Source organism: Fundulus heteroclitus, unplaced genomic scaffold (genome assembly GCF_011125445.2).
Source record: "Fundulus heteroclitus isolate FHET01 unplaced genomic scaffold, MU-UCD_Fhet_4.1 scaffold_178, whole genome shotgun sequence".
Taxonomy (NCBI): Eukaryota; Metazoa; Chordata; class Actinopteri; order Cyprinodontiformes; family Fundulidae; genus Fundulus; species Fundulus heteroclitus.
In genome coordinates, this window is record NW_023396590.1 from 42717 (window position 1) to 69241 (window position 26525).

The window sequence follows — 26525 nt, forward strand, 5'->3', positions numbered from 1 at the left end:
ATCTGCCCTCATAGAGAAGCTCCTTAGGAACAAAACTAATCGCTTCACAGCTGAATGAAAGCTAACGAGCCAGCAGCTCGGCTCTCGAACCTTCAGCAGGCGTCGTTTTTTTGGAGACGGCAAGCTTCCGCATCGGGCTGCTGTTATGTAATTTTACTGCAGAGCCCTTGGCTGGAGGCCATCCCTCCTCTGCATCCGTCCTCCTCCACCTCCGTCCTGCTGCTGCATTCGCACCAACTGTCTTCACCTTTGCTCTTGTTTCACTTTTCGCTTTTAATTACTGCAGCTTGACCAGCTCTAGATCTGGGGTTTATAATTTCTCGCTCGCTCCATAAACATTATTATTATTATTATTATTACATAATGGTGGCTTAGGCAGGTCCAGCCCAGGTTCTAAGAAACAAGATTGCTGCAGAACAAACTCTTCCAGCTCCCAGCAATCAATTATTCATCCCTTTTGTGTGCTTCAGTGAAAGAGAAGTCCTGATGATTTCTTACATAAGCGCACGTTTAGAGCTGCCACATCTGAATCCTCAGGATCACGCCGTAAAGCAGGCTTCTGATTGAGGAGACACTCTCTGAAAAGTGTCCAAAGACACCCAATAAGGGATTTGTCTAGATCAGGAAGTGCTGTTGTGAGCACCAGGACCGTGTATCTGACATTTCTTACATTTTAAGTGCCTACTTTAACTAATTTGAAAAACAAAAACCTTGAGATACTTTTTAAATTAGCCAAAAAAATAAAAAATAAACCTACTTTTATGGCGTCTTAAAGTTCTGTCCACGACACCAAGAGACTCAGGTAATAAAAATACGATAAAAACTTCTGAAAGGACGTTAAAACAACTAAACTCACACACACACTGCAAAAAGGGAACTAAAAGTAGGTAAAATCCATGTATTTTTCATTGATTTGAGCTGGTAAATCAAACTATTTGCCAATGGAATAAGATTTTTGCACTTGAAATCAGATGATGGAGATGAATTGTTCTCATTTTAAGTGCAGGATGTCTAATTATCTTATTTTAGGGGTAGAAATTCTTATTCCATTGGCAAATAGTCTTAATTAGCTGCTCAAATTAAGGAAAAAATATACATATTTTAAGAATATTTTACTTACTTTTAGTTCCCTTTTTGCAGTGCAGCCTTCTGGAATGATCTACTTTGGACATATTAGTCACGTTTGACATTATCAACACAATATTCCAGGATAAAAAGAACCCCATACATGCTGTAAAGCACGGAGGTGGAGGTGTCATGGTTTGTGGATGCTCAATGGATGATCTGTCCATCACAGGACTCTCAGGGGAAAATGTGAGACCATCTGTTAAATAAATAGAAGCTGAAGCATAACTGGACCTTGCAACCTAAATCCAACAAGAACAGGTCGAACATTAAGCAGGGGAAAGTCCAGAGTTACATGTGAGGACTTCATGTCATCCCGATAGAGTTGATGGTGAGAAGTGGGCCAAACTTTCCTCAGACTCAGATTTCAGAGGCTGGTGCTACACGACGCATCTCATTCAGGTTAGTTCAGCTAAAGGGAATAACAGGAGGAAGGGAGTACTGACTTTTTCTGACTATAAGGCGCACTCAAAATCCTTACATTTTCTCATAAATTGATGCCGCGTCTTAAATGTGATTAAAGTTGTGCTGATTTTATGTGGTACAATGCGCTCAAAAATCTGTTAAATAGTGTAAATAAGTTAGCAATAAAGCCGTTTCGCTCAATGGATATTAGGAGCATGTGTCACTACCTGATAGGACCCCTGAGCTGTCTACAAGACTCCCTGACTATAATGTCTAAACTAGAAGTGCATTCATGTAAGGCAGCCCAGAGTATGCGCTAGCAACAATAAACCTAGTAAGTTGAATAAATATAAAAGTTATGTTTATTTTGGTCTTATGTTAGAAACAGGGCAGTGTAGTCCAGCTACTCTGTCCTCCTTAAAGAGACGGATATAAAGCTGTGGACGTGAAGGAGTGATATTACAAACTTATTTAGTGCATCTTACGGTCCGAAAATTACAGTGCTGACTTTATCCTCAACTAATAAACACATATATTTATAAACTCCCATCAAGATGGAGACCTTTTCTTAAAAAATTAAATATTTAGTGTGTTTCTCCTCGTGGCTGTGATCCTGGTGTTCTTATTGGCCATCTGCTGCTACATGGCCACGCTCTTAACCAAACCCCAGTCCTGGTCGATCTGCTCCTGCTGAGCTGCTTTCACTGACTCAGAGAAACCAAGAATCCAAGCAAGACGCAGAACCAGCAAACGGGAAACCCAATCAGACCAAGACTAGATCCTGTGAATGACACTTTTCCACCCTTATACCCTCATATCATTAGTTATTACACCCTAAAATTGTCAGCGAGGCTTTTTCTTTAAACTGCACCATATCTGCACCGTGTTCAGTGTGAATGCGGCGTGACTTACTGTAAACAGCAGTAGCATAGAATCAGCGCTAGCCTTTGTTTGTTTGTTTTATATCCGTTTAGCGAATGAAAGGACCAGGATATGAACCTGAGTGTGATTTAATATTATTATCTATGTGAAGAAGGGGTCAACCTTTGACCTTTCTCGCTGTCCTCCAGCAGGAAGCAGCACAGGCAGGACAGCAGCTCACCCTCTCCTCTCTGTCTCGGCCGTCCCTGACGGGGACGGGTCCGTCGGACGTCTCCGGGCTGAGCGGCAGCAGTTTCCTCAGAGCGGGCTCCTGGTTCAGCGTGGTGTAGCCGACACGTTCGTAGATCGGGTTTATGGTCATCTTGGCGATGTACTCCGCTGCCTGAGAGGAAACAGAGGCATGGCATTAATGTCCGTCATGTCACACAGAGGAATTTAGGAATCCTGATCAGCTTTATGTTAAAAACCCAGATTCTGAAATAAAGTTTCCTCAGTGCCCAGTGCTCACCCAGGAGGGAGGATGGGAGGAAGGAAGGAAGGAAGGAAGGAGGGAGGGAGGGAAGGAGGGACACTAGGAAGGAAGGAAGAAAAGAAAAGAAAGGAAGGAGGGACACTATGAATGACAGAAGGAAGGAAGGAAGGAAGGAAGGAAGGAAGGACACTATGAAGGAAAGAAGGAAACTAGGAAGGAAGACACTAGGAAGGAAGGAAGGAAGGAAGGACACTATGAAGGAAGAAAGGAAGGGAGGCTGGAGGAAAGAAAGGAATGACACTATGAAGGAAGGAAGGAATGACACTATGAAGGAAGGAAGAAAGGAAGGACACTATGAAGGAAGGAAGGAAGGAAGGAAGGACACTATGAAGGAAGGAAGAAAGGAAGGACAATATGAAGGAAGGAAGGAAGAAAGGCTGGAGGGAAGGAATGAAGGACACTAGGAAGGAAGGAAGGAAGGAAGGAAGGAAGGAAGGAAGGAAGGACACTATGAAGGAAAGAAGGAAGGAATGAAGGACACTATGAAGGAAGGAAGGAAGGAAGGAAGGAAGGAAGGAAGGAAGGAAGGAAGGAAGGACACTATGAAGGAAGGAAGGAATGACACTATGAAGGAAGAAAGGAAGAAAGGCTGGAGGGAAGGAATGAAGGACACTATGAAGGAAGGAAGGAAGGAAGGACGCTACGAAGGAAGGAAGGAAGGAAGGGAGGGACACAATGAAGGAAGGAAGGAAGGACGCTATGAAGGAAGGAGGAAGGAAGGATGACGCTATGAAGGAAGGAAGTAAGGAAGGGAGGGACACTATGAAGGAAGGAAGGAAGTAAGGAAGGGAGGGACACTATGAAGGAAGGAAGGAAGGAAGGAAGGAAGGAATGGAATGAAGGAAGGAAGGAAGGAAGGAAGGAAGGACCACTATGAAGGAAGGAGGAATGACACTATGAAGGAGGAAGGAAGAAAGGCTGGGAGGGAAGGAATGAAGGACACTATGAAGGAAGGAAGGAAGGAAGGAAGGACGCTACGAAGGAAGGAAGTAAGGAAGGGAGGGACACAATGAAGGAAGGAAGGAAGGACGCTATGAAGGAAGGAAGGAATGACACTATGAAGGAAGGAAGGAAGAAAGGCTGGCAGGGAAGGAAATGAGGCCACTATGAAGAAGGAAGGAAGGAAGGAAGGAAGGAAGGAAGGACGCTAGAAGGAAGGAAGTAAGGAAGGGAGGGACACAATGAAGGAAGGAAGGAAGGACGCTATGAAGGAAGGAAGGAAGGACGCTATGAAGGAAGGAAGGAAGGAAGGGAGGGACACTATGAAGGAAGGAAGGAAGTAAGGAAGGGAGGGACACTATGAAGGAAGGAAGGAAGGGAGGAAGGAAGGACACTATGAAGGAAGGAAGGAAGGACACTATGAAGGAAGTAAGAAAGGAAGGACAATATGAAGGAAGGAAGTAAGGAAGGACGCTATGAAGGAAGGAAGTAAGGAAGGGAGGGACACTATGAAGGAAGGGAGGGAGGAAGGAAGGGAAGGAGGAAGGAAGGATGGAAGGAAGGAAGCAAGGAAGGAGGGAACAAACAAAAGGATGACCACATAGATCCCCAGACAAGGACAAATGAAGGAAAGGAGAGCAACTTGAAGGAAAAAGGGAAGGACATGGAGTAGGAAGGTCACAAGGAAAGGAAGAACTAAGGACACAAAGGACACAGGAAGGATAAAAAGGACAAAGAAGTAAAACAAGTCTGGAAAACCTGTTTTTCACACTCTTCTTTGTCTCCAGGCCGCTCAGGAAACCTGTAAAACCCAGACGCACCTTGGTCTCGATGTAGAGCGTGATGAGGCCGTCAGTCACCAGGTCATGGATGGACTCGAACCGCTTCTCTCCCACAAAGTGTTTCCCGTCATGGTAGAGACGGAAGTTCCTCGTCTGGTTGCCAAACCTGGAAAAAAGAGAAACCGCTTTTGTCCCGAAATATTTGCAGAACCGAGATTTTACGTCTAAGTGGAAGAAAGCTGGACGTGGCGTTAGGATGTTCTGGCAAAGCCAAGCATGAATTATCAAACACAGTAGGACTAATAGGACTGGACAAAAATCAATAACGATATTTATCGATCGATAGACAAAAAGGGTCAATAAAAAGATTAAATAGAACAACAGTTTCCCTTCATTTTGCATTCTAGCCATGTAGGTTTAATACTACATCCGTTACATCCTCCCAACCAATCAAAACGCAGACCCAGGAACCAAGCTCCGCCCCAAGCTCCGCCCCCTTCAAAGAGTTCAGAGAGCATATTCTTTTTTTTCTTTTTTTTTTTACTTGTAGTTTTGGTAAAAGTTGGTTGAATAAATGGTTCTTTATTTACAAATAGGTCACTTGGCAAGAGTATAAAATAGTCAGGGCCCCACTTAAAATATGTGTTTTGAATTTGTTGATAATTATCGATATCGATCAATAATGAATGTAATATGGAATGTACATAAGTCATCCTAAAACTCTGCTTTATTCCTTTGTATTTTTATTTATTTAATTAATTAATTTTTTGATCCACTGTATATATGTGGACTCACTGTATATACATTATGCACTTTTTGGCACCTTCTTTTGATTATTGAGCCGATGTGTGACAAGTGAATTTCTCCACTGTGAGATCAATAAAGCTTATCTTATCTTATGATTTATATTTTATCAATATGGAGCCCCAATCTTGTGACATTTAGTCATTTTGATTCTGAAAAGAGCAACAGAGGCTTTCACGCCCATGACAATGATGACACTTTTGATTTTTATTGATCTTCAGAGATAAAGCTGCCATCTTATGTTACAGGATTTTCAGATTCTAACTTTCCTCTTTCAGCTCAAATACCGATGCCCGAGTTGTGCGATTGCGTAAATACAGCCAATAATTGTACTTTTCTGGCTGGGCGAACTGAAGTGGGTCAGCGTTTGCCCGCCTCCTCTGTGGATCTCAGTGAAAACCGCTGCGAGATAAAACGGCACCGGCACGAATCATTAACCCAAAACCCAACCTTTTTTATTTTGTGCCACCCAGACTGGGACTCTGGCTTATGAGGGGAGTATTTCTGGAAGATAATTAGAACGGCGGCGAGCGAAGGCTGCGCAGGTGGAAGGACGACGCGTCTATGAATAGAGCAACTGACCCAAAAAGGGAATCTGAACCGAGCCGTGAGCCCATTTTAAAAGTGTGACACCTACTCAGTGAACACATGTTGCTAAAGCCTCAGAGATGAAACGGTGGCCAGGAAAATGGACAAAAACCAACAAGGTGAGGCTCCACACTTGTCAGGTGAGTATCTAAAGCAGGGGTGTCAAACTCATTCTGGTTTAGGGGCAGCATTCAGCTTAATCTGATCTCAAGAGGGCCACACGAGTAAACTCATTGCAAGATTAAATAGAACTAATAAATGTGGACTTGTTGATTTTTATATTAAGTTAATTTTACTTTTACACAATATATTATCAATAACCTCAGCGTTTTTAAGAAAAGTATGTGCAATTTCAACAATACTTTTACTCAGTTAAACATTTACTCGTGCATTATGCATAAGAACTGATCACAGTGATTATACAATGTTGAAAAACATTTATTCACCTTTTTTGGAACTTAAAAACACTGTCCTGCATGACAAAATACATCAAACAGATAAAAATTAAGAAATGATTTGAATTTTTCCACACCTGAAGCTTAATCTGCTAATTAAAACACAGCGCCCCTCGTGGACAATATAGGAACTGCATATTTTCAATTAAACGAAGTACATGTTTTTTTCAATAATTGTTTTATCATTCTCTTCCTTTTATCTTGTCCACTTGTGAAAGTCAAATCGGATGAGCTCTTTGTGGCATCTTATTGCCACATTGCCAGACAGGACACTGGAATTTTTTTTTTTTTTTTTTTAATAATGATAATGCATTTAGCCACAGGGCCGGACTAAATTGTTCGGCGGGCCGGATCCGGCCCGCGGGCCGTATGTTTGACACCCCTGATCTAAAGCATCCATTGTGGTCCAGTTTCAGCTGCAGGCAGGAGAGGTTTCATCCAGGTACCTTAAAGCCAGAGTGAATGTCCCCGGCTGCCTCTGGCTCTCCCTGATCAGGTAGCTTCCTTCAGCCTGACTCAGCAGCTGATCGGCCTCCTCTCTGGAGATCATCCCGTGGAACCTGCACCACCAACACAGATTTAGCCACTAAACACCCAGCAGCCTGTTTCAGATGCACATCATCGGTTTTAATAACAAAGCAGCGACTCACTCTCTCCCGTAGTACTTCGGCCGGTTGTCCACCTGCAAGGAGAGGAAGGAGCTTAAATGTAGACTTACAAGCGACTTTGTAGTGTTTACTTCAGAGGGCTCACAGTTCACAGATATCAGAGCATTCTGCCATGAGTTGGAAGGAAGGAAGGAAGGAAGGAAGGAAGGAAAGAAGGAAGGAAGGAAGGAAGGAAGGAGCAACAGATGCATAGATGGATGGCTACATGGATGAACAGAAGGACGGATGGAAGGACAGATGGATGGATGAACAGAAGGACAGACGGATGGATGAATGAACAGAAGGATGGACAGATGGATGCAAGAACAGAAGGATGGCTGGATGGATGGACGGATGGATGAATGGAAGAACAGAAGGATGGATGGATGGATGGATGGATGGATGGATGGATGGATGGATGGATGGATGCAAGAACAGAAGGATGGATAGATGGATGGATGGATGGATGCAAGAACAGAAGGATGGCTGGTTGGACGGACGGATGGATGGATGCAAGAACAGAAGGATGGCTGGATGGATGGATGGACAGATGGATGGATGGAAGAACAGAAGGATGGATGGATGAACAGAAGGATGGATGGATGAACAGAAGGACAGATTGATGGATGGATGAACAGAAGGATGGACAGATGGATGGATGGATGCAAGAACAGAAGGATGGATGGATGGATGGATGGATGGATGGATGCAAGAACAGAAGGATGGCTGGTTGGACGGATGGATGGATGGATGGAAGAACAGAAGGATGGATGGATGGATGGATGGATGCAAGAACAGAAGGATGGATGGATGAACAGAAGGATGGATGGATGAACAGAAGGGCAGATTGATGTATGGATGGATGTGTGGAGACAGAAAGCAGAACAGTAATAACTTCCACATTTCCAGACTTGAGACTCAACCTGAACGCGTCGCTGAACTCGACCAGGATTAAAACGACAGAAGCAACATAAAGCGTGAAACGTCGGCGGCTTCAGGGCCGACCGACCAGACCCCCCTGACTGGGTTTAGAGCCGCAGAGGTCCTGATTACGTGGGCGAGCAGAATATTACATGACTCACATAAACGCAGATAAAAACGCTGTGGAGCCAATAAATCAAAACACGCTCCACAAACAGCAGCGAATACTAATCCGGCTTTAATAACTCTTAGATTTACACAAAACGTTGAGTCTTCTGTTCACATTTACAGCATGCGGCGTCGTGCTCGACCCGTTAAAGCAAACTGTGATGCATTATGGGTAAGACGGTAAAGCTTGAAGCTAGGCACGTGTTAGCCACACCCACCCTGAGGCCCCCCACCAAGACTAACAACCATTACCAACCCACTTAAAGTCCGTCAGCGCCGACAGACCCAACAGAGGCTCATTTGGTACCCTTACTCAAGACCGATGAGCACAATCCCGTAATCCCTCTGGGTTCTCCCAAACCACACCGGCACACATCTGGTGGCTCGGTCTGGTTTGGACAGATGTGTAACATTTAGTGCAAGATCAGCAGGAATGCTGCCCTTCACGTTTTGCAGAGCAAGACAATTTTGTGCGTGAATATCAGAGGTTTTTCTCTTGCTCTGGATCCGACCGGCGTGACCTTTAGCTCAGCGCCGGTCCCTCCCACCCTGAGTCGTCACGCTAACACCCCCCCCCCCCCCACCACTGAGAAGAAATAAAGCAGCATTGTTTTTTGTCTTGTCTCGGCACACTTGTGTTTGATTTTCTCATGATTTTTTTAAATATCTGGTATATTTTAATCCCAGTTTCCTTTTGAACGGATTGTCCACTAGACCAGGGGTTCCCATGCAGTGCCAGAGGTGAGAATAACGTCATAATATTACGAGAATAAAATAGTATTTTTATAAGGGGGCAGCTTTCCAGACCACTAAGGTCTTCTGGCTCCAGTCTACTCTGCATACCTAGAACCAGAACCAGACATGGAGAAGCAGCATTTAGTTCCTATGCTCCACTTATCTGGAACAAACTTCCGAAAAATTGTAAAAGTGCGGAAAGCCTGAGTTCCTTTAAATCAAGATTAAAAACACATTTGTTTAGGATTGCCTTCTAGTTAACTGAATCACCACTTCTTTGTTCTAATTTCTATCTACATTTTATTCCTACTTGCTTTTATTCTGTTTTAATTTGCTATATTTTAATCATGTAAAGCACTTTGCATTGTCCCTGTACTGAATTGTGCTATATAAATAAATTTGCCTTGCCTTGCCTTTCCCCCTGTATCTTGTAAAGTTATACTTTTGGTATCGGCTCAAGGTTTCCCCCAGAAAATCTGCTAATCCTGCCGGTTGGTGGCGTTTACGGAACGGGGATGGAGCGTTGCGTCATGCGGGTCAAAAAGTGGCGTCAAGCTAACAACAGCTAGCGCGTTAGCTGTTCCCGCACTGCAGGAACTTTAATGACCGTTTTATGCCGCTCTCAAACATCCGAGGCATTTAGAACCCTGCAGTTCCAGAGATGAGAAAACACTTTTCAGCACGTCAGCATCAACTCATCTGGAGACCCTCAGGAAGTGTTGTGCGACCCCCGCTTTGGGATGTCCTGCACTAGATTATGCTATATTAGACTAAAGAGGTATTCTGCAAAATAGCTCAAGCTCAGATTGGACCCAGAGCTTCTGTGTAAAACAACTTTTAAGTCTTACCCCTGATACTCACAGGGTTCCCACACCTTGGTGAACATCAAATTTAAGGACCTTTCAAGGACTTTCCAGGACCAATTTCCTCAAATTCAAGGACCACACATGGCGGCATTTACCTACTGTGACCGCTGAATAGGTTATCATATTTTAATACAATGCAAATTCAATAAAAAGACTTAACGGCATAGAAGTTGTTTGGTCAGAAGCAATGCAAGAAAGTGGACTTAATGTATAGCCTACATTGATATTGATCATATTCATAGCCTACATTTATATCCACAGTGCATGGCTAAGCCATACTACATTACATATAAGATCTACATTAGTCTACCGTTTCATGGAATTTTATGGAAAAAAGTAAAGCATTGAGATGTTCAGAATTATATCAATTTGTTTCACTTACTTTCATCTTTGATTAAGCTAGTTTTTGACTTTGACTCTGAAAAGTCGCTAAATATAGCAACAAAGTCGCTGAGTTGGCAACACTGCGTGAATGTAACCTATTGGACGCACGTAGGCCTAAACCGTAGCCTACCAACTAACGAAGAAGAGCGAACATACTTTTGCAAATTAAAAGTCTGCGGAATAAACAAAATTTTAAAAGATCGTGTGGTAGTAAAATAATGACACATGAGTCGTCATCCGTGTGAACTTTCAACCCCACAAAAAAATTCAAGGACTTTCAAGGACAAGGTGTGTTGTTTTTTTTGGCTGTTTTCAAGAACTTTCAAGGGCCTTGAATTTATTGTTTCAGATTCACAAACTTTCAAGGATTTCAAGGACCCGTGGGAACCCTGTACTCAATAGTATTAAGGTCTGGACTTTGACTAGGCCATTCTAATACATAAAGATACTTCCAATTTAAACCATCTCATTGTGTCTCTGGGCGGTTCTCCTGCTGGAAGGTGAACTTCCACCACAGCCTCAGGACTTCTGCAGCCTTCCGCAAGTTTTCTTCCAGGATCATCCTGGATTAAGGCTGATTTCTGCTTGACACACGTCCATTCAGCGCGGAAACGAGACGTGCAGACACAATGTCCGCAGCATAGAAGCCAAAAAATAAATGTTTTGGGTCTCATCAGACCAGAACACCTTCTCTTTCAGGTTTGCTATAACAGTAGAGGTGTCAACAGTCCTGTCGACAGATTCTCCCTTCTGAGCCGTGAATCTCTGCTGCTCCTCCAGAGCAACCATGGGTCTCTAGGCTTCTTCTCTAATTAATCCTCTCCTTGCCCGCCCCGTCAGTTCAGGGGGCTCTCCATGGCTTGGCAGGGTCCATGTTCAGATGATGGATTGTTCAAAGGTTGGGATGTTGTTGTAGAACATAACCCTGCTTTAAACAGAACCAGAACTTGCCCCCCTGACCCATCCACTGGCTTCCTTGGTCTTCATGACACTGGTTGTTTACTAAAGAACCTCTGAGGCCAGAAACAGAGCAGCTGCCTGTATACTGAGGTTAATTACACACATGCATTTGCTAATAGGGGACTTCTATAGGAAACAGATTACTCTTGATTATACGTAGAGCAGGAGCTTCTCACCTCTGATGTGCAAGTGATCCTGCGAGGGTGCGGCGCCTCCTGCTGGAGCTGGTACACTAGTGCAGAAAACAGACTTCAGGCGGTTTGCAAAACAACAGAAACAAAGAACGCTTTGGGCTCAGCGCTAAATAATTAAGCTCCAAGATAGAAAACGTAAAAGCAGAAACAAAATTACATAGAAAAATGTTTCTACTGATACTTACGGTAAGATTTCCAGACTGGCGGCCGGTACTCATCGTGATCTGAGGACAAAGATAAAGCAAAAACACTCACTCTCATTTCCCCTTTCCTACAGCGCCACCTAGTGGACAGAGTTTGGCTGCACTCTTTCAATTATTTTATGTAATCCAGCAACAATACAACGATTAGAATTAAGATTTCATCTTCTGGCAGCTGCAGGGTGCGCCCGCCATCACTGTAGCTGACAACCGTATTATCCATTCAACTGAAAAATAAGACAGGCGTCAGCTTAGTGTAAGATTTTAGGGAAAGGGTCAGGGTTTTATCCAGACCCCAGAATGTTTGGGTTTTACGTTTAAAGGTGTTTTTATGACAAGAAAAAAAGCATCAGCTATTCTATGGTGCATTAGGGCTGTAAAATAACCAATCACCCTTTTTAAATTGTTGCTGAAGGGATGCAAACAAGATGCAAAATGTCAGATATTCCTGCACAGGGACAGCATTTCATCAGCAACTCTTCTAAACATCCTTTCAGACGGACACTGAATCTTACCAAGCTGTGGTTAGATAATAAACCGTCTCTTGCTGTAAAATAGACTAACAGGAAAATGAGCCGCCGGGTTATGAACCCTGATCCACATTAACGTCCTGTTTTAGGAAACGTTTAAAGGTGAATTTAAAAAACATTTGCAATGAATTTATGGTTAATTTTTGAACCACAGCCAAGGAGGACGAAAGCAGGGAAAACTACAGGACCAAAAAATGGATGGATGAGCGAACAGATGCATAGGCAGGTAGATAGATGGATGCTAGATTAAAGAATAAAACGATGCATGGAAAAAATAGACAGACGGAAGGATGGATTAATATCCATCCGGACCTGAATTGGATTTTAACTCCAAACTCTTGAAGAGTGGAGGCATTTTTAGCCTCGGGCTTTTGGAGTTTGGCTCAATTCTGCCAGAACAGCTGAAGATAATCCTCTCCAGTGAAATCCTTTTAAAAACGGGAGAGGTTCCTGCTACCTAATTTTATAAATTAACTCAGAAGTAAACTTAACAATGCCAATAATATTGTAAATATTACAATGTTGATGTCAGGCAAGACATTTGCCTGTTTTCTTCTCCGGACCTCTATGTCTCCTCTGTGCTTCCATCACTTTGGGACCTTTATCATTTTGTCCTTACTGCACATAAAATGCAAGTTTATAATGCCTGGAGTATATTAGCCAACAATTGTTGCACCCCAAATAGTCAACAAATCCACTGTGCAAAACTACAATGCTGCAGCATTTTTGTACAAGTGCTGCAGAAACTTCATCATTCCTGATGTGGGAGGCTTTATGGCAACATACTGGGAACTCTGGCAGATAAAGTGGCCTTATCTCTACTTTCCTGATTATAATAACTATAAATGATTAACAAGCGCCTGTAGCAACACTTGGAGCAACGAGCGAAACAGCCAAACATTAAATTAAACTGTTTCCACAACAAACTCCAAGTCCTGCAATAAAAATAAATAGGCACTCTCTGGTAAGCACCTTGCAAATTGTTCTGTCTTTGCTGCATGTGTAAAACTAACAAGGGGGACTTCCTGTCTTGGTGTACTCTGCTGGCCTTATCTATCCAGCACTCGTCCTCTTGGTATCCTGTCTTCAAAATAACTCCCGATCCTCCCCGGGCGAGCGTCTCCCCCGCCCTTCTCAGACCAGTCCGGCCGCTCGATTAGACAAACTCAACGAGCGAGCAGACATAACATGAACGCTGCGTCCAAAATCCATGGCAGGCTCTGTAACGTTGTGTTCAAATACATGAGGAAAGGTGTGGCGCATTGGATTATGGTATTACAGCAGGGTTAGTGCAAATAACACTACATTTAAAATCTCTATTTTGCACAAAGCTCTCACTGAAGCACTGAGAACTGATAGCTACAACCTAGATGATCATTATTTAACTATAGATGAATAATTTTAATAAAATTTGACATAAATGACATAAAATAAACAACTCTTGCTATTTATTACTCTTATTTATATATATAGCAAATCCACTTCTGACCACTTACTACATAAATAAATATGTAAACAACTAAACTAATCTAATGTTAACATAAATTTACCACCTGATCTGTTAAACGTACATGCATTAATAAAAATATTTTCATACATTTCCAACAACCTACTATTTTAGTTGTTCACCGTAGCACAGAAACTGTTGAATATATCTTTAAATAGTCAATCTAAACATCTATTGTTGTACATTCTTCGTTAACAGTTTTCACATTTCCTAAGATTATTGGCTAATTTGTTCCCAGTTTTGATTAAAATATTACATTTAAGTGTTTGTCTTGCATTGCGTTGTGGCAGATTTACTACCGAATCCAATGTTTAGAAATGCAGCAAAAGTATAATTATTTGAAACTCTAAATCCAAAATACACACACTGTAAAATATATGCTAAATTAATTGATTTAATTTAGATATAAGTTTAATTAGGTTACTACAGATGTAATTACACACAAGCCCATTGGTGGCTTTTAAATGCATTGTGTCCCTGTTGACATGAATGTTTTTATGCTCTCATTTGTTGTTGTTTTTATCATTATTGGATTATTGGATTATTGTGTGTCACATCACGTGACCTGTCTAATTTAAGACACTCTTGTTCAATAAAGGGTGTGTCCTTCAAACAAAGGGGGTCCACCACGAAAGCCACAACCTGTGTGAGTCTCATGATGTCACGTTGTATGCTGTGTTAAAGAATGACTCTGCTAACAGGTTATGGGCCCAGGATCAATGAAGAAACGGGTAAATGTCCCGACAGACAGTGAACACCCGCTGTGTAAGTAAACAAGGAAAATGAACAGAAGAGAAAAAAGACTTGCCGCACAGCCGCTGGTCAAGGCTTCTCTTTGATGGAGACGAGAAAAATTACGAACTATGGGAGATAAAGTTTTTAGGACATCTTCGATTGCAAGGGCTGAAAGAGACAATTTTGAAGGAACCCACCCCCGATGAGGACGATGAAGAGAAAAACGCTGAGGCGTATGCAGAGCTCATTCAGTTTTTGGATGACAAAAGTCTATCACTCGTCATGCATGATGCAGCAGATGACGGACGTGCAGCGCTTAGAATCTTGCGGACACATTATGCCGGAAAAGGAAAGCCCAGAGTGATTAACCTGTATACCGAGCTGACTTCATTGCAGAAATCATCCTGCGAGACAGTGACGGAGTACATCATCAGAGCTGAGACCGCAATCACCGCGTTAAGGAGTGCAGGTGAGGAGCTGAGCGATGGACTTCTGATCGCCATGGTCTTGAAAGGACTTCCAGGTACATTTAAGCCATTTGCTATTTATATCACTCAAAGCGAAGATGGTGAGAACTTGACTTTTGCAGAGTTTAAGACAAAACTCAGAAGTTTTGAAGACATTGAAAATATGCGTGCCACAGTATCTGAGGACAATGTGATGAAAGCTAAGGCACATTTTGGCACGAAATGCGCACCAAGAGGTGCAAATGATCCTGGAGCAGGAAGTTGTGACATTGTGTGTTTTAAATGTGGGAGTAAAGGCCACATAAGCAGAACCTGCCAGCGAAAGCAATGGTGCAGTTACTGTAAGAATAACAGTCACAGCAACGCAACCTGCAGACGGAGAAAACAACGAGACAACGCACGGAAAGTAGCCGAAGAGACGGGCGGCGACAAAGAGTTTGCTTTCCGGGTGAGCGACGCTGACACGCGAGTGGTCGACATCAACAGGACAGGTCTGATGGTGGACGCTGGTGCGACATCGCACATAATCACCGACATCAGGAAGTTTCGGAAGCTTGATGGGAGTTTCCAGGCCGAGACGCACTGCATGGAATTAGCAGATGGATCAAGGTGTCTTGGGGTTGCTAAGCAACGAGGAGACGCGGAAGTGTGTTTGATCGACAGTAGAGGTCGACGTCTTAAAACAGTGCTGAGGAACGCATTATACATCCCTTCATATCCGCAAGACATCTTCTCAGTGAAAGCTGCAACATCCAGCGGAGCAACGGTGATCTTCAAAGAAGGAAAGAACGTTCTTCTCAGAGGCAATACCAAGATCCCCATTCACGTATGTAACAAATTGTATTACTTACAAACTATGGACAATGAATGTGGTGATCAGTGTAAAAAATGTTATGACTTACAAAGTTGGCATGAGATTCTTGGACATTGCAATTTCAGAGACGTACTGAAGCTAGAAAATGTTGTTCAAGGCATGGAAATTAAAGGGAAAGGTGAACCGAAGCCATATTGTGAAGTTTGCACAAAAGGAAAATTTGTTCAAACTAGGAACAGGGAGCCAGATGCAAGAGCTAAAGAACCGCTAGCAATGGTCCACACAGATTTAGCAGGACCTATAGATCCAATGTCCAGAGATGGTCACAGATATGCATTATCCTTCTCAGATGATTATTCCAGTGCAGTCTTTGTATACTTTTTAAAAAACAAGAGTGACACAGTGCAAGCTACTGAAAAGTTTATTGCTGACATGGCTCCATATGGGAAGATAAAATGTATGAGGTCAGACAATGGTACAGAATTCACAGGAAAAGAGTATCAGGCATTACTGAGCAGAAACGGTATCAGACATGAGACCTCTGCACCATATTCTCCACATCAAAATGGCACGGCAGAACGAAATTGGAGAACTTTGTTTGACATGGCTAGATGTATGTTAATTGATGGTGAGATACCAAAAATGTTATGGCCGTATGCAGTTCAGACAGCTGCTGTAGTGCGAAATAGATGTTTTAATAATCGCACAAACCAAACGCCTTATTTCATGTTGACGGGCAGACAGCCTAACATTTCTAGGATGCACAAGTTTGGATGTGTTTGTTACACTTACAAACAAGAGAAAGGGAAGCTGGATTCAAGGTGTGAAAAAGGCATTTTTATAGGATATGACAAGAATAGTCCAGCCTATATGGTGTACTATCCAAACAGCAGGAAAATCCAGAAACATAGGCTTGTGGATTTTGTATCCAGAGAGAAAAAAGAGAAGGATGTAACTTTGGATGATGATGATGATTTGATTAGAATTAATTCCAGAGCAACCAAAACTTCAAAGGCTGATCCAGAAAACATTTCTGACCATAAAATGAGCACAGAGGAAGAACCAATGGCGAGTACCAGTGACACAACAAGACATGAACAACCTGAGGGGCGATACCCTGTCAGAGAAAGAAAGAAACCAGGTTATTTAGATGACTATGTATGTGGCATTGATGATGAAGAACAGATAGCTAACATTGATTATTGTTACAGAATGATAAGTGGAGTACCTCAAACCTATAAGGAAGCTGTAACATCTGTAAATGCAAAAGAATGGGTTACGGCAATGGATGAGGAAATGAAATCATTAAAGGACAATGTTACTTTTACCCTGACCAATTTACCTGAGGGTAAAACTGTAGTGGGTGGTAAATGGGTATATGCAATCAAAAAGAATAGTGATGGTTCAGACAGATATAAGGCTAGATATGTTGCTAGAGGATTCAGTCAAAAGAAAGGTATGAACTATGATGAAACCTTTTCACCAACTGCTAGCATGACAAGCATCAGAGTGTTGATGCAAAAGGTGGCACAGGAGAACATGTTTGTTCACCAGATGGATGTAAAGACAGCATATTTACATGCCCCAATTGAATGTGAACTTTATATTGAACAACCAGAGGGCTATAAGAAGGAATCTCAAGAAAATAAGAGACTGGTGTATAAACTGCAAAAATCTCTTTATGGACTTAAACAGTCAGGCAGGAACTGGAACAGAATGTTGCATGACTATTTATGTGAAATCAAGTTTGTTCAAAACCCTGCTGATCATTGTGTTTACACAATGATTACTGATAATGAAACTGTATTTATCATTATATGGGTCGATGATTTGATTATTGCTGCCAGTGATATGAATATCCTTAGAGATATAAAAGAAAAACTTGATTCCAAATTTAGGATGAAGGACTTAGGGAATTTGACACATTTTCTTGGCATTGACTTTGAAAGAGATGCTGAAAGTATTAAAATGTCACAGTCAAAATATGTGAAGAAAATATTGGAAAAGTTTGACATGCTGAACTGTAAGCCACGAATTACCCCTTGTGAGCAGAAACTTAACTATGCTGATAATGCTGAAGTAATGAATGATGTCAGAAAATACAGGGAGGCAGTAGGAAGCTTAATCTATTTGTCAACATGTACAAGACCAGATTTAAGCTATGTTGTAAGCAAGCTGTCACAGTACTTTGCAAACCCAACCACAGAACAGTGGAAAACTGTAAAGCATGTTTTTAGGTATCTAAGAGGCACACAAGATAAAGTACTATGTTTTAGAAAAGGTGCCTGTGATAACCTTATATATGCATACAGTGATGCCGATTGGGCAGGCGATGTAACAGATCGAAGAAGTACAACAGGTTACTGTATGAGTCTAAACAGAGATGGTCCGTTGGTCTCGTGGAAGACCAAAAGACAGCCTACAGTATCTCTATCTACATGTGAAGCAGAGTACATGGCATTAGCTGTTACTGTACAGGAATGCTTATACTTGAAACAACTGTTGTTCAACATGGACGGTAAGGATTATTTAGCTAAGATTTATGAGGATAATCAGGGTACCATATCCTTAGCCAAAAATCCTGTGTATAGACAAAGATGTAAACATATTGATATTAAATATCATTTTGTCAGATCAGTTGTAAATGAAGGAAAAGTCATTCTAGAGTACTGTCCAACTAATGAAATGATTGCAGATGTACTAACTAAACCAGCAACAAAGATTAAGTTGAGGAAGTATGAAATGTTTATGTTTGGTGTAACATGAATGTATTTTGGTAGAAATATTAAGAGTCAAAGAAAGTTACCCAAATGTGAGCAAGTGGGGGTGTTGACATGAATGTTTTTATGCTCTCATTTGTTGTTGTTTTTATCATTATTTGATTATTGGATTATTGTGTGTCACATCACGTGACCTGTCTAATTTAAGACACTCTTGTTCAATAAAGGGTGTGTCCTTCAAACAAAGGGGGTCCACCACGAAAGCCACAACCTGTGTGAGTCTCATGATGTCACGTTGTATGCTGTGTTAAAGAATGACTCTGCTAACAGTCCCCCAGTTTAAATGTACTGTATACACAATATTACTGATACATTAACTTTGATGGAAAGGAATAAATGATCTTAAGCCATGTTCTCCAAAATACACACAGAAAATAAACTAATACTCTCCATCTCCATCCTCTGATGTGTGATGCTGCTTACCGAAGACATTTAAGGCCATTCTGATCACCAGGTATGATGAACAATTGACCAGCAGTTGCCAAATCCGTCCACAATCCGGACCCCCCGGGACTCAGATCCTGGCGGAGAGGAGACACGGTCAGAGGACAGGGCAGAAACCGGGGGTCACCGGCAGCGATAGCGTGGACGCCGGCGCCAGGAGCTCAGAAACGCTAAAACAATAAGAGATCAGACTGTGGCAGGGCAGAGCTAACGCTAGCCAACCCGTGTGTAGCGCTTCCTGAGCTGGGAGGAGGAAGCGAGGCCGAAACGGGCCAAAACGTTTCCTGCTTCCTAAAGGAAAACAGCGACGCTAAGCTTACCAAATAAAAATTAAGTAACACATCGCTTCGGGGAAATGCAGCGGCAAGCCACAGATACTCACACTTACATCCCATTCTGCATTGTAGTCGCCATCTTGCCAGGTCACGTGAGCAGTCTCGCCTTCTCTTTAGGGGTAACTATGGCAACAGACCGTTGCTCCCCACTCAAGGTTTATTTTTCGGCTGTATATTTTGGCTTATGTGCATTTCGTCTTTGTAATAACCAATAAAAGTAGATGGAAAAACGCTACCTAAAATCAAAATACCGTGAAAACTGGGTGTTATAGGTCTTAAACGGTTGTTATATTTGCGAGTCGTCAGGCCGGTTAGCTCAGTTGGTTAGAGCGTGGTGCTAATAACGCCAAGGTCGCGGGTTCGATCCCCGTACGGGCCAACGGGTTTTTGTTTATACGTTATGATACTCAATCTTTATTTTTTATAAATGCAGGACATTAAAACACAAACATTGGTCTGGCTCAATTCGCACCCCAATTTAGATCTTTGCATCGTCATTTTGATCCCTTCCTTCTGCATACCAGTGTTCCCAATCCAAGTTTTTTTCCCCCTTATTATCAGATAAGAAATTCATTTTTTCCCCCACGATTGGGGAAATTTGGACGGGACAGTGGCTAAAACACAAGACAGGGTTACAATTAGACCTACTATAATATATAACATAAGTATTTTGAAGAGTGTTGGAGATTAAAAAAAAAAGCATATTCTGGCATGCACGAATATGCATTCATGCATATTATGGTTTGATTACGTATAATTTTCTGAAAACTCCATATTACAGGTTTGGATCATGGGTGGCAAAATAAGATGAAATGAAATAAGAGAGGTAATGACACCCGATCAAACCAAAAATAATTCAGAATAAATTGCTCCTTTGCCATGTTGTACCTTCCCTTTCCCATCTTTGCATTACCCTTTTGAACCTCATACCTTCCAACTTCAATTTCATATCTAATAACAGAAGTGTGAATTTGAACCATAGTACTGGACGTACATTTTCTTTAGTCAAACATAATACAAAGTGCTTTAAGGACATTAAAAATTAAGAAACAAGCATGCAAACAGTTATCAACACTCACTAAGTAAAAAATATACATATACATAGTGAACAAAATATTACACATCTAGGAGAAGTTGTCACATAAAATGTAAAACAAATCAAATAAATTCCAAGTCTAAGGCCTTAATAGTTTTATAAACGAATAAATGCGGCAATAGCCATTGCAGAGATTTTTACTCACCTCACTTGTAGTTTATAGTGGAAAACAGAACCAAAAACTAGTTGTAGTTTCATGAGTTCAGCCGTTATTGTTTTTCTCTGTCTTTTTCATCCGCCTCCTGTCGTCCCATCATTTCCAAGCGGCTTTGCTGGACACAGACTGACGTATTGGACACAGTTATCCACATTTGTTAGGCCGTCTGAAATCTGTTCTGGGCCACAGAGAGGCACGACCTACTGACCCGACCTGACCCCCTAACATAACATGGTTTTCTCATGGGTTTTCTCTGTTGTTCTGATGCGTAAATTAATGCATTTTATAAAATCAAAAACGTGGTAAAAGTTCAGATTTATTTGAAATGATACTATATGGAGAAATATAGTAACGATACAATATAAGTCCTGTGTTATTTTCTTTTGTTGTTGTTGTTGCTAATGTTGATGTCACCCAATCCAACAGTTTTGCACACATTATTTTACAGACTAGTACAAAGATATCATCTCAGACTACTGTAACATTGATAACATGTCACATTTTGTACCTTATATTAAAATATGTACATAAATCGGTCTCATAATTAGTGGTGGTTCCGACTTCAATGGTGCCCTGGCTCAGCACCTTCATTTTGCCCCCAACAGTATCTAAACTCATCCTAATGTTAAACAAGGCACATATAGAATAAATGTTTATGTAAAATGTACAATATTGAAATTTGAGCTGAAAATTGTCAAATATAGTCGGATATCAAACATGTAACCAGTTTTGTCCCATCCATCCATTTATTCATCACTTATCCAGCATCGGTTTGCAGGGGCAGCTTCAGTAGGGAGGCCCAGACGTCCCTCTTCCCGGCCACTTGGGCCAGCTCCTCCAGGGGAATCCCAAGGCGTTCCCAGGCCAACCCAGCCAACGTCTCCTGGGTCTCCCTCTGGGTCTCCTCCCGGTGGGACGTGCACCTCACCAGGGAGGCGTTCATCCTAACCAGATGCCACTGGTCCACTGGTTCCTCTCGACATGGAGGAGCAGTGGCTCTACTCTGAGTCCTCCCTGGATGACTGAGCTCCTCACCTTATCGCCAAGGGAGGTAGAGTGAGGAGAAAACTCATTTTGGCCGCTTGTATACGTGATCTTGTTTTTTGGTCACAACCCAAAGCTCGTGACCATAGATGAGGCTAGGAACGTAGATCGTAAATCGAGAGCTTCGCCTTTTGACTCAGCTCTCTCTTAGACCAGTACACAATTAACCAGTACAGCGCCCTCTTCCATGTCCTGGTTCACAGATGACCAAGCTGTATTGTTTCTCTTTTAGGTGGTTCTAATGGCGGAAACAAAATAAAATTGAAAACTTACTTTTTGTGTTTTTCCAAAGTCACAAATCTTAAATGTTGTTTGAATAACCTCTGTTCAGTGTGGAACGCCCAAAATTTGGTTTGACAAGTCTGTGTATTCTGGATTTAGAGCTAATCAAATTTCATCCAGAGACTTTGGAAGAACAGTGAACTAGCACTTTAGCTCCTAATCCAACACCAATGTCAGGACCACGGATGAGCAGAGAAATACTGTGTAGAAACAGCACTGCTCCTCACTGACTGGACTCTCTTTGGAAAGGAACTAACAGATTACTTTTATTTTAATTCTAAAGGTTCCTCCTGGCAGGTGCTGCCCTGGGGGGAGAGCTTTATCCCCCTGATAAAGACTTGAGAACTGCTTTATGTCCGGTTTGACTGAGCTTGAACTTTTCTTGCAAAGAAGAATCGAAAGAAGCAGCACCCAGTTGTGTAAAGCAGGTACAAACATAGCAGTGAAACAAGATTCAAGAAATTTAATTCAAGACATTTTATTTTAGACCCAAATCACAACACAACAGATTGGTTAAATGTTTTAGTTTAAGGAAACCCAGCAGATTGCATCTAGTCATTGACTTGCAGCAGTCAGTCCTCCTGGATGAGCATTGTGTCGTTGTCTTCACTGCAATCCTTCAGACCTAGCATGCATGTAGGGACAGTGGAGAGGAAAACTCCCCTTTAACAGGATGAAACCTCCAGCAGAACCAGAACCAGCCTCAGCTTGAACTGCCATGACAGAGAAGACAAAAGCAAAGACGGAAAGAGCACAGGAACACTGATCCAGAAATGCTTTCTATGTTAGGGAAAAGTAAAAACATAACGGTGGCAGTAGCTCCTTTAGGGACTTCATCTACAAGAGAAACAAAATTAAACGCAGATTAATTCTGATTTTAATTTATGTATATAAAAAAAAAGGTGCACACTATGTAACACTTTCCCTTCAGTTCACAGTTATCCTTTGCTTGGTGTTGCATATAAAATGGCAGCAAAATAAGTTATAGTTTGGTGCTGCAAAGTAACGAAATGTGAAAAGGTTAAAGGGGACAAATCATGCTTTTAAATGCCTTCCTTTTCACATTTAATTAATTCAGTTGTGATCTCTATAAAGTGGAACAGCAATGGTTTGGTCTGAATCCCTCATTGCCCCGCAGTCCCTCTTTTGTCCCTGTTCTGAGGTGCGTCTGAGAACAACTCGTTTTGGTGCCGTCTCTTTAAATGCAAATGAGGTCGTTCACACCCCACCCACCTCCAGGAAACAGAGTGTTTCATTCCACCCCGCTTGGCCATTTTTGTAGTGTGCTTGGGGGACGGTGCAATGAATTCTGTGGGTTAATACACTCAAAAACCAAACATTTTCACTCATCCACCTGTAGCTGTATCCTTGAGTTTGGACTACAAAATTGGAGCGAAATATACAACAAAATGGTGGTTTTGCGAACTTGCTAAGCTGCAAGTATATGGGGTAAGATAACAGTCAGTATAAACGTAAGCGTAGGTATCTGAATTTGTAAATGTAAGCCAATAAACGTGAATACTTTTAAGATTTGTGTTTGTTCCTGGTTGTCAACTCATGACATGTGATATCACATGTTTCATCTGTGAGAATACAAGTTTAGAAGTTACGACTACAAGTTACAGACTTACAACTTTTCAACAGTACAAGTTCAAATTTACGAGTACGAATCCCAAATTTACTATTATATTTCTGTGGCAAATACTGTCAGAAAAGGTAATAAAGAGTATAGAAAGCTAAAAGATTACTCAAAGAGAATATAGGGCTTGGGCGTCATGACGAAAGCACTTTGCGTGGCCGCCAAGTTGATGGCTTCCTTTACCGCTACTCAGACTACTGCCTATGACTACCGCGTACTGTACTCCCTCTCAGCCGTGTTTTAATTTGATTAATTTCACCTTAACTTGATTTCAACCATGGTAAACCGTTGCTGTATTGTGGGCTGTAACAGCGCAACACATGATCGCCATGGGAAAAACATAGAAAATGGGTTAATTTTCCACCGCTTTCCTGCTTGGAGGCGCAACCACGGAGTCGTCGGCTCGCTTGGATCGCGGCTTTAAGACGACCGAACATAACTTTCCACAGTATCCCGATGTCAATGAGAGTGTGTTCCCTGCATTTTCATTCTGGTAAGTTAAAGATGCACGGTTTTATTTTATAGCCTACATTGTTTCTTTCCTTCAACCGCGACACCACATACATGCATGTATGCGCGCCCAGAGACGGTTCATATAGGCTCAAAGACGTGAAAAACGGATTGGCAGTTAACGTTACTAACTAAACCTTTGAAACACATAGCAGCTAGTTAAAAGTACATTACATGCGTGAGTGGTTGTTAGCACTAACGGTTAGCAGGTGCCAGAGCCCGTCTGAGCACAGCTTACCTTTGTACGAATTACTGTGTTCCCACTGTTTGCTGGCTTTATGATCTGCAGCTCCTGAACCCATCCATTCGTGAACTGCACATGAGACTCCAAGGACTTGTAGCTTTGGAACTGTTCTGAAGTATAGGCGCTCACACCACAAACTAGGTAGCCGAAGACGTCTGATATGCAAAACAGTGGCAACAAGTCGTCGTCGGCGCTCCACTCATTGTTTGAAACTTCATATGGATCCAAATTATTATTAATGCTGATTTTATCAACATATCGGTCCCTAACTTCTCTATTTAATGTGTCCCGGTAAATTCCAGATCCTTTTCGGGATTTTAACATATTTTTTCTATCTATTCTACCACTACATGTCTTCGTTCAACAACGTTATGTCAGTGCTATGTTACCCGTCGCGTAGCCATCAACATGGCCGCCACGTCCCACAATGCAACGCGGATCCCAAGCCCTATAAAGATATCTATGTAGCACCTGGAGAGACTAAATTCAAGTTTTCTGTACGGGATTAGTTTCCTGACACAACGTTGCACACAAATAAAACTTGTTTTACAAACTGTCCTCCAACATTGCACTCAAAATATCATTTATAAATTATCCCAGAGTACAAAATGGTCTCTGCTTGCACAAAACAGCCTCTCAACGTTTGAAGACAGTTTGTAAAACAAGTTTTGTTTGTGTGCAACCTTTTGGCAGGAAACTAACCCAATATTTCTGCTCCTAGAGACGCTAAGTACTTAAACCAACCAGGACGCGTCGCTGTTTCGCTGCGCCTGGCTCCTCTCCTCTGTCTCCGGGCCGCGCCACCTCCACCAGCCCCACCAGCGTCAGCGCTGGAGGCGGTGTGCAGCTCCTCATTGTTCTGGTAGAAAGCCTGATCCGCGGCCGGGGCCGCATTAGTTCCGATGGCCGCGGCTCAGAATCCACGTCCCACCTGAGAGGGAGCGGTCCATCTGCGCGGACGACGCCGAGGTACCGAGGTGGACCGGGATTTCTCCGTGTGCCGTGGAGAGGATTTAAAAGGCGGCTCGTTTTCTGGTGGGCAGCGTGTGGATCCCGCAGGAGGAAGACGGGGTAAGGAGGACGGCATCCCGGATCAGTGAGCGTGGTTCCATGAAGCCTCCCTGGTTCTTGCAGGACGCGATTTGGCGGTGGTTTAGAGGGCTCCTGCAGGCAGGTCTGTGCGTAAATGGGCTGTTTTTGGTTCATGGTAGTTTAGGGACGGTCCTGTTGCAGGGCAGCCTGGTTATTTTCTTAATCTGTTGAGCTTTAGGGGGTCCAGCTGAGCCTCGGTAAGCTTAATAACAGGCAACCATATTCTTCTACTGGGGTTTTCTGTTCATCTGCAGTTCTGGTGAGGCGTTTTAGTCCAGCTGTATTAGCACACCCCATTAAAAACCTTGATTATTGCATATTTGGATTCTTCAATTATCTGTTTAACAATACAGACTAGTTCATAAAAAAATAAACATAAGAATTCTAACTAAATGACCGAGGACATTTATTCCTACTTAAACTTGCACATAACAGCAGGAGCTCGTGGTTAGAGCGTCATAACTCGGCATGTTGAAGGTTTGTCCTAATTAAACCTCACACATTGGTGCTCCTGGCTATTGATCCTTCAGAGAGATTGTTGTAGCTTATAAATCTGTTAAAGGGGTTTAAAATAAGTTTAAATCAGCCGTCAAACTGTACAGACAATGGTCAAAAAGCAGAGGACATCTTAAACAATCAGTAACATGTCCAGGTCTGCGGTGTCCGAACAAGTTCACTCTGAAAACAGACCGCAAGATGCTAAAAGAAGTCCCCAAAAACCCTTAAATGTCATCATGAGACCTGCGGCAGGACTTCACAAGTCTAACATTTATGGGAGGAAATATTTGCACCATGCAAAGTCCTCAGACTTTATAAATACTGTGTACTTTGGACAGATGAGTGAAAAATTTGCACACCTGAACTGAGACGTTTAGCATGAACCATAGCAGAGCCTACAGGAAGCACAGAGGTGGAAGTGTCATGAGTAGGGGATCCTTTTTTTCTAAATACTGGAGATAAGTATTTAAATATTCCTTGATTAAATAACTAATATTTTTAATAGTGAATCCTAAAAAGGTCAGAGGAGGTAAACATTTCCCTCTACTGGCTGCTGCACATGCTTTTTGCAGAGGGCATTATTAGTCAGTTTTATTTGTTTGTTTTTAGCCTTTCCTCTGTTTTCCTGCAAGCAGGAGCTTATCACGGTCAAACACCACGCACATTAATCTCCAGCGGCACACACAGGTTGCCTTACTGTAACCCACTGACATCTTTGCTGTGGCCTAAAGGATTACTCTGCTAACCTACATTCTGCGGCTCGC

The 26525-nt window shown here is 42.2% G+C and overlaps 2 protein-coding genes and 1 non-coding gene across 9 annotated transcripts in view; 2 read left to right on the top strand and 1 right to left on the bottom strand.

The window, feature by feature from the left end:
- Positions 1–19351, bottom strand: part of LOC105921394 (N-chimaerin) — a 33957-nt gene extending 14606 nt beyond the window's left edge. Inside the window, exons 1-8 of one of the 3 annotated variants that reach the window (XM_036129496.1) lie at positions 19247–19351; positions 18844–18941; positions 11573–11611; positions 11370–11425; positions 7163–7194; positions 6959–7072; positions 4705–4831; positions 2633–2794 (exon numbers count right to left, since the gene is read on the bottom strand). In XM_036129496.1, the coding sequence (XP_035985389.1) occupies positions 2633–2794; positions 4705–4831; positions 6959–7072; positions 7163–7194; positions 11370–11425; positions 11573–11611; positions 18844–18862 (549 nt within the window). In that variant the 5' untranslated portion in view covers positions 18863–18941; positions 19247–19351. Of the gene's footprint in view, positions 1–2632; positions 2795–4704; positions 4832–6958; positions 7073–7162; positions 7195–11369; positions 11426–11572; positions 11649–18843; positions 18942–19246 lie in introns of those variants that run through there. The other 2 variants (XM_036129497.1, XM_036129495.1) reach the window with 2 other exon arrangements.
- Positions 19352–19504: 153 nt separating this feature from the next.
- Positions 19505–19578, top strand: trnai-aau. The gene has a single exon. It is a non-coding gene; the product is annotated as a tRNA-Ile (tRNA).
- A 5387-nt stretch (positions 19579–24965) lies between these two features.
- Positions 24966–26525, top strand: part of farp1 (FERM, RhoGEF (ARHGEF) and pleckstrin domain protein 1 (chondrocyte-derived)) — a 71177-nt gene continuing 69617 nt past the window's right edge. For 3 of the 5 annotated variants that reach the window (XM_036129509.1, XM_036129511.1, XM_036129512.1), the window contains exon 1: positions 24966–25242. The gene's annotated coding sequence lies outside the window, so the exon portion shown is untranslated. Of the gene's footprint in view, positions 25243–25268; positions 25346–26525 lie in introns of those variants that run through there. The other 2 variants (XM_036129513.1, XM_036129510.1) reach the window with 2 other exon arrangements.